The sequence below is a fragment of the Macaca thibetana genome, chromosome X (genome assembly GCF_024542745.1).
Source record: "Macaca thibetana thibetana isolate TM-01 chromosome X, ASM2454274v1, whole genome shotgun sequence".
Lineage (NCBI taxonomy): Eukaryota > Metazoa > Chordata > Mammalia > Primates > Cercopithecidae > Macaca > Macaca thibetana.
Genome location: NC_065598.1, coordinates 149,038,780 through 149,046,419, shown reverse-complemented (window position 1 = coordinate 149,046,419; position 7,640 = coordinate 149,038,780). Strand labels below are relative to the sequence as shown.

Sequence of the window (7,640 nt, the reverse complement as noted above, 5' to 3'; positions counted from 1 at the left end):
TTTTATCCATGGGGCCTTGCTACTTGTGCTCATGCCCCAGCATCCCCCTTTGCCCCCAGGACTCTCAGGAAGAGCTGGAACCTAGATCCCAGACCAGGGTGCAGGACGCATCCTATGTGCTCTAGTCACATAGTTCTGAGAGCTCCCCAAAGTAGGACCCTGACCAAACAGGTGTCTGCTGAGCCAAAGTCTCCCCAGAGGCCCAAGGGCCACCATTTGTACCCAGTGGCCCCCTGGATTTATCCAAACACAGCCGCGATCCCCTAGGTTGTACCCAAGTACAGTACGCCTGCCAGCCAGCTCACCTGGTGGTGGAAAGTGTCAGCATCTGGGAGTGAAGTCACAGACTGGCGGAAGCCCCTGGACGGGCCCGCAGACTCGGGCTCCCCATAAGTCCTGGTAGTGAAGTAGCTCTCTTCATAGTAGTCGTCATTGTAGCCTTGGGAAGGGGGGCAGCGGTAGCAGAGGGGGCATCGGTGTGCCCCGCCTGGCCCGATGGCCCTAATCTGAATCCCATTTCGGGACCTGTGACAGTTTCTCCCTCCTAAGGCTGCTGGAGTGGTTGGGACTGAGGTCTCAGGTCCTCCCTGTGAGCGGGGTCCCTGACGCAGTCGGGTGAAGGTGCCAGCGTGCCCACCCAACCCCTGCCTTACCCTTGCTCTGGTAGAGTAAGGCGTCCTCTTTCTTGGGAAGATCATACATATCTGAATCCCCTGACGTCGAATTCAAGTCTGGATTGAAAGGAGGAGACAGAACTGTTTGCCCCCCCCACCCCAAGACTTCCCTCCCCTTTCCCCAGTGCCGCTCTCGACCGGCACCCCTGCCACACCCTCGCTACCTCATCCTCCCCGCGTCCCAGGCCGTCCCCACAGGCGAGGCTCTCACCAGAGAAGCGATAAGAGGAGGCAGCGGACGAGCCGGGGGGCGAGAGCCGCCGCCTCTGGGTCTCATACTCGAAGATCTTCTGCTCGTAAAGCCTACGAGTTGATCCTGGCCGGACACGGGGCGGTCAGGGCCGCGGGCCGGGGAAGGGGCGCGGGGAGGGCAGCGGGGAGGTCGCGGGGCGGAGCACGAGGAGGGGGCCCGGAAGGGGTCCCGCCCGCCGCCGCGTACCTACTACAGGCCCGTGCGGGATGTTGTACCGGCGCAGCAAGGCGGTCAGCTCGGTATTTGAAAGATCTGCGTAGTCGTCCATGGCGGGTGCGGGCTCGGGCGGAGGCCTGGCGGCGGCCCGGGCCTACCAAAACCGGCCGAGCAACGGCTGCCTAGGAGCACGGCGGGGGCGGCACGAGTGCATCGGGAGCGGCCGCACTCGCGTCACAGCCGAATCGCTGTCGCGTCACGGCCGCTGGCTCCGCAGGCTGCGCGCGCTGCGCTGGGCGGGACCTAACGGCGGGAGTAGCCGGCACAGACCGGCCGGGCCTTGAGAGCTGGGAGGCTGGGGCCGCGAGCCCAAACGTCATCAACTCACGGATTGGCTAGCGGCAGAGAGGGCGGGCCCCCGGGAGTCAGGGTGGTGGGAACCGGTCTCGCGGTGGGAGCGGGCGGGGCCGCAAGCCCATATGTCACAAACACGGGAATTGGCTAGTGATGGAGGGGGCGGGGCCCGCGCAGGCGCGGAGCAAAAGGCCTTGCGTTGGGAGCGAGCGGAGCTGAGAGCCCTTACGTCACAAACATGGGGATTGGCTAGCGATGGAGGAGGCGGGGCCCGCGCGGGCGCGGGGCAGAAGGTCTCGCGGTGGGAGCAAGCTGCGCCGCGAGGGGCGCCACACGTCACTAACGCACGGATTGGCTAGCGGCGTAGGCGGCGGGGCCCGCGCGGGAGTCAGGGCAATGCAAACTGGTATCGCAGTGGGAGTAGGCGGGGCTGCGGGCCCAAAAGTCACAAACGCACAGATTGGCTAGCGGCAGGGGGCGGGGCCCGCGCGGGAGTCAGGGCGACACGGCTGGGAGCCAAGACGTCACCCTGTGGCGCGCTTGAGCCAGCCGGGTGAGAGGGATGGGGCCTGCGCGCTAGGGACCCGGGACGTGCGAGCGGGCGAAGTCGGCGCTTGGGGTGGCTCTGGTCCCTAAGTCACTTGGACTTCGCCCGGTCCCTGCACATCCCTGCTCCCCGCCGTCGCCTCCCTTTCCTGGGCCCCAGAGCCTAGGGTTTCCCGGCCGCATCCCGGTCGGCCGCCCCGGCAGCGGACCCTAAGAGAGCGCGGGCCCGGGGCCAGGCACTGCCGGGGGCGCTTTGTGTGCGCATTGCTCGGGAAGCGGCTGCGGGGCAAGGCCCGCGCCTATGGGATCTCCGCAGACCCCCTGCCACGGGCCCTTCTTCCCAGTCTGCAGGGCTCTCGTCCGCGCACATGTGCCTGCTGCTTCCCACCGCCTACCTCTCTGCTTCCCTTCCTCCTCCCTCACTCTACCCGGGAGGAAATGGGGCACTGGGCCAGGAGGCCGCTGGCACTCCAGAAGCAAGCAGCCTTCGAAGGGGCCCGGGCATGCCGACGGGCACGCCAGTGGGCGCGGGCAGAGGGCGCCGTGCGATGCGTACAGAGACAACGTGTGCCCGCCTAATCCTTCATGCCGTTCATTCACCCGGGGCACTGGGGGGAGCTGCAGCGGGGCGTCCTCTCCTGTCGGAATAGTCCCTGAGCGCAGCGTGTCTAGGCAGGGGGCAGACGTCGGTGATGAGCTATGGAAGGCTGCCAAGGCCTGCTCAGGAGCCTGAACTGTGGCTAGGATTCCCAGGGCCTTGATCAGATATGGGCTGTCCCATGGAGAAGGGAAAGGAGGTGACATTCATATCCTTTTTTTTTTTTCTTTTTTTTTTGAGACAGAGTCTCGCTCTGTCACTCAGGCTGGAGTGCAGTGGTGTGATCTTGGCTCTCTGTAGCTTCCACCTCCCGGGTTCAAGTGATTCTCCTGTCTCAGCCTCCAGAGTAGCTGGGAGTACAGTCACATGCCACCACGCTTGGCTACTTTTTACATTTTTAGTAGAAACGGGATTTCGCCATGTTGGCCAGCCTGGTCTCAAACTCCTGACCTCAAGTGATCAGCCCGGCTCGGCCTCCCAGCAAAGTGCTGGGATTACAGGCATGAGCCACCGCACCTGACTGTGACATTCACATTCTAAACAAAGCCAGCTGAGGGTGTATGGAATCAACTAGTGTGCCCCTCACTGGGTAGGCCCCAAACTGGGAGCATGAAGAGGTGACATACCATCTGTGGTCTCACAGATGAGGGCTGGTGACAAGGGAAGAAGAGAGGAGGGCTCTGGTTGTGTCCAGAATGACTGAGCCAGCTGGTGAGGGTCACAGACCAGTCATCCATGGAGGTTTGCCCATGGGGTGGGAAGAGGTAGACACCTAGGGGAGTAATGAGGAGATGGGTCTTTGTTTTGACTACACACAAAGATCCTAACAAAGAGGAATCACTGTTGGTAAGGCCCTGCTCTGTGCCCAGCAATGTGGGAGGAAGTATGGGTCCATGAAGACAGTGCCTGGCAGTGTGCAGCAGGAGAGCCTTGGGTAGGGCAGGGGTTTGCACCTCATCTTTCAGAGCTGAGGGGACAGATGGCAGTTTGGACTCTGGGCTGCTCAGAGGCTGCCTCGTGGATTTTTTAGGTTTGACAAAATCAGATTCCCCAGCACCTCTGCAAGCCTTCTGCAATCCTGGCGCATCTCCCAGAGGCCTCTGTGTACTAAGTGCTGCTCCATCCTCCCCCATGCCACCCCTCCCCATACGGATCCAAGCTGTTTCCTTATGAGGTCAAGGAATTCTAGATTTGCCTTCTCCCTAAGGAGCACCCCCCACCCGTTCTGTACCTGCCTCGGCACTCTGCCTTTTATGTCCCACCCCTTTGCCCCACAATCAGGTCCCACCACAGATGGCACCAGGAAGCTGAACTGTGATGGTCCCCCTGCACCCACCCTGTGGGTACCTGGAGCCTAAGTCCAGCCCCATTGCAGTGCAGCTCCACTCCAGACCACTGGAAGCCAGGCAGGCTCCTGAGCAGCAGAGCATCCATCTTATACAGGGAGAGTCAGGACCCTGTGATCAGGGGAGACTTGTCCAAGAGCCCTGAGTACAGCAATTAATTCATGGAACATTCCCCCACCAGTACCTGGTCCCTGGGGTTGATGACCTGGACAGCCTCAGAGAGTTTCCCGTCAAGGGTAGGGTGGGATTTGCAGTCGTCAGAGGGTCTGGGAAGGGCATGTACAGGAAAATCTGAGGGTCTCCAGGGGATTCTTCCTGGGAAGTGCAGGCAGAGGAGACATCGTGGTGCAACCAATTCTAAGTCAAGAATAAGAAAACTGAGTTGCTCCTTAAGGATGGAATGGCTGGCAAGCAGTATATGTTGTATAACTTACAATCCCAACGTGATTGAGTTATGAGGAAAAAATATCAACATGGAAACATTCCTCAGTATCTATAACAAGTAGATGATTGTTCACTGAGCTGTTAACATTTTATTTTTATTTTTATTATTTTTTTCTGAGACAGAGTCTAGCTCTGTCACCCAGGCTGGAGTGCAGTGGTGCGATCTCAGCTCACTGCAACCTCCGCCTCCTGGGTTCTCGCGATTCTCCTGTCTCAACCTCCCGAGTAGCTGGGATTACAGGTGCCTGCAACTATGCCCAGCTAATTTTTGTATTTTTAGTAGAGACCGGGCTTCACTGCATTGGCCAGGCTGGTCTTGAACTCCTGACCTCGTGATCCACCCACTTCGGCCTCCCAAAGTGCTGGGATCCACTGCGCCTGGCCTTTTTTTTTTTTTTTTTTTTTTTTGAGACAGAGTCTCACTCTATCACCCAGGCTGGAGTGCAGTGATGTGATCTCGGCTCACAGCAAACTCTGACACTCAGGTTCAAGCGATTCTCCTGCCCCAGCCTCCCAAGTAGCTGGGATTACAGGCACCTACCACTGTGCCTGGCTAGTTTTTATATTTTTAGTAGAGACGGGGTTTCACCATCTTGGCCAGGCTGGTCTTGAACTCCTGACCTCGTGATCCACCCACTTCGGCCTCCCAAAGTGCTGGGATTACAGGCATGAGCTACAGTGCATTTTTTTTTTTTTTTTTGAGACGGAGTCTTGCTCTGTCACCCAGGCTGGAGTGCAGTGGCCGGATCTCAGCTCACTGCAAGCTCCGCCTCCCGGGTTTACGCCATTCTCCTGCCTCAGCCTCCCAAGTAGGTGGGACTACAGGCGCCCGCCACCACGCCCGGCTAGTTTTTTTTTGTGTGTGTGTATTTTTTTTTAGTAGAGACGGGGTTTCACCGTGTTAGCCAGGATGGTTTCGATCTCCTGACCTCACGATCCGCCCGTCTCGGCCTCCCAAAGTGCTGGGATTACAGGCTTGAGCCACCGCGCCCGGCCTGCATATTTTTTTTTTATGTTTAATGACAGGGTTTCACTGTGTGACCCAGGCTGGAGTGCAGTGGTGAAATTATAGCTCACTGCAGCCTCAAACTCCCAGGCTTAAACGATCCTCCCACCTCAGCGTCCTGAGCAGCTGAGACTACTGGTGCATGTCACCACACCCAGCTAATTTTTATATTTTTGGTAGAGATAGTGTCTTGCTGTGTTGCCCGGGTTGGTCTCAAACTCCTGGGCTCAAGTGATCCACCTGCCTCAGCTTCCCACAGTGCTAGGATTATAGGCGTGAGCCACCATGCCCAGCCAATGTTTTAAGATCAGAATCTTCTTAATACTAAACAAACTTAACTTTCGTGTCCCCCTGAGCGGTCCTGTTTCTGCTGCCCACCCCAGGCCAGACCTGGCAGTGCCCGATCCATGGCAGTCAGGCTCATCCCAGGGCTCGGAGTCCTGCAGTCCCGTCCTGGGGCCCTGCCTGAGGTAGGCGCCCAGCAAATGCCTGCCACGACCTGTTGCCCCCACCCCAGGAAACACAATCCCGACTTGGGATAGACACCGGGGCCGTGACTGTGGGAGGCTCCTTGGAGAAGGTGGCCTTGGGCCTGGGCCTTTCCACCTGGGGTGCGCTTGGCTCCCCCAGACTCAGACATGCAGCATCCTTGTGATTGGGCCTACACATGAGCCCTGCAGACCCTGTGGGGGCTGGGGGCAACTCTCCCTGAAGTCCTCCCTCCCCCAGGGCCTGGTGGCCCTCGAGGGTGGTGAGCTTGCTACTGTTGGTGTAGCTGGTTGGAGATTCAGTCTTTGCAGCAGGAATGGAGCCAATTCCAGTTCTCTGCCATCTTCAACGTAGGGAGATGTCATGATCTTCACAAGGAATGACTGGTGTTATAGAAACCTTTGTTCCCACTGCAACCTGGAAAAAGTAGACTCAAAGAACTGCTTGTGTTTAGAGGGGGTGTGTGTGTGTCGGGGAGTGGTGCAGGAGTGGAAAGAGAGGGTTCAAATACAGCGGGGATCTTGAGACGCAGCCAAGCAGCCACTACCTCTTTCATGCTCCCTCCACCTGTTCCGGTGCCTGTGGGTGGGCGGGATTCCCTCCTCAGGATAGCCTTGGCTGTGATTCGCAGCACAGCTACCTCGAGGGCCTGAGCTCAGGTTTCTCATCTAGCAAGTGGCTTCCCCAGCAGGGCACACACACTGGATGGAGCAGCTGGAGATGAGCCCCTGGGCCTGTTGGGAGGTTTCCGCGGGGCTTCGGGGATGAAATGCCATTGCCAGCAGAGGCAGCAAGACCTAGAGGGCAACCAGTGCCTTGCCACAGTGTTAAACTGGGGATTGCAGAACTAAATTAGCAGGTGTGAGCAGACTCCCTTCTTCCCTCCCTCCCTTCCTTCCACCCTTCCCTCTTTGGAATAGAATAGAAAATAGCAGCCTACTCTTTGTTTCAAATCTGTGTGTCTGTGTGTGTGTGCTGGCTCACAGTGTCAACTGTAATTCTTATTGGGGGTTGTGGGCAAGATGTTACAACGGCACTGCTTTATGCGGCTTTCCCCAAGGAAGTGACATTTGAGCTGAATCTGAAGCTACCAGGAAATGGGCACATAGAAGAGGAAGAGAGAGCCTGGCAGTGCCAGGGCGTGGCTGTGACCGCCATGTTCACAGACACTTGGCTCTTTGGCTGCACTCCGCTGCACACTCCCAGGCTCTGGGACTGCCCCTGAGTGTCCACCTGAGCGGTCCTGTTTCTGCTGCCCACCCCAGGCCAGACCTGGCAGCGCCCAATCGGTGGCAGTCAGGCTCATCCCAGGGCTCAGAGCCCTGCGGTCCCGTCCTGGGGCCCTGCCTGAGGTAGGCACCCAGCAAACACCTGCAACGACCTGTTGCCCCCACCCCAGGAAACACAATCCCGACTTGGGACAGATACCGGGGGGCCGTGACTGTGGGTGGCTCCTTGGAGAAGGTGGCCTTGGGCCTGGGCCTTTCCACCTGGGGTGCGCTTGGCTACCCCAGACTCAGACACGCAACGTCCTTGTGATTGGGCCTACACATGAGCCCTGCAGACCCTGTGGGCGCTGGAGGCGACTCCCTCCCCTCCGCCGAAGTCCTCCCTCCCCCAGGGCCTGGCGGCCCTCGCTGGCGGTGAGCTCATCTCGGGGGGCGGCGTCGCCTGGCGGCGGGTCGCTGAAGCTCAGGGCGCGCCCCCGCACCCCGCCCCCCACGCACCCCGCCCCCCACGCACCCGTCCCGGGCTCCTGGGCAATTTTACCAAT

At 59.1% G+C, this 7,640-nt stretch overlaps 3 protein-coding genes across 10 annotated transcripts in view; all 3 read right to left on the bottom strand.

Annotated features, from left to right (window-relative positions):
• Positions 1-7,640, bottom strand: part of ATP6AP1 (ATPase H+ transporting accessory protein 1) — a 125,505-nt gene that overhangs the window by 78,341 nt on the left and 39,524 nt on the right. The window lies entirely within an intron of this gene.
• GDI1 (GDP dissociation inhibitor 1) overlaps positions 1-7,640 on the bottom strand; it is a 121,470-nt gene that overhangs the window by 84,779 nt on the left and 29,051 nt on the right. The window contains exon 1 of one of the 2 annotated variants that reach the window (XM_050775469.1): positions 7,569-7,578. The exons of the other annotated variant lie outside the window; for it this stretch is intronic. The gene's annotated coding sequence lies outside the window, so the exon portion shown is untranslated. Of the gene's footprint in view, positions 1-7,568; positions 7,579-7,640 lie in introns of those variants that run through there. 2 annotated transcript variants of the gene reach the window in all.
• LOC126945506 (emerin-like) overlaps positions 249-7,640 on the bottom strand; it is a 365,730-nt gene continuing 358,338 nt past the window's right edge. For 5 of the 7 annotated variants that reach the window (XM_050775515.1, XM_050775516.1, XM_050775517.1 and 2 more), the window contains exons 2-5: positions 1,114-1,319; positions 886-990; positions 654-731; positions 249-439 (exon numbers count right to left, since the gene is read on the bottom strand). In XM_050775515.1, the coding sequence (XP_050631472.1) occupies positions 264-439; positions 654-731; positions 886-990; positions 1,114-1,195 (441 nt within the window). In that variant the 5' untranslated portion in view covers positions 1,196-1,319 and the 3' untranslated portion in view covers positions 249-263. Of the gene's footprint in view, positions 440-653; positions 732-885; positions 991-1,113; positions 1,349-3,795; positions 3,806-7,640 lie in introns of those variants that run through there. The other 2 variants (XM_050775514.1, XM_050775512.1) reach the window with 2 other exon arrangements.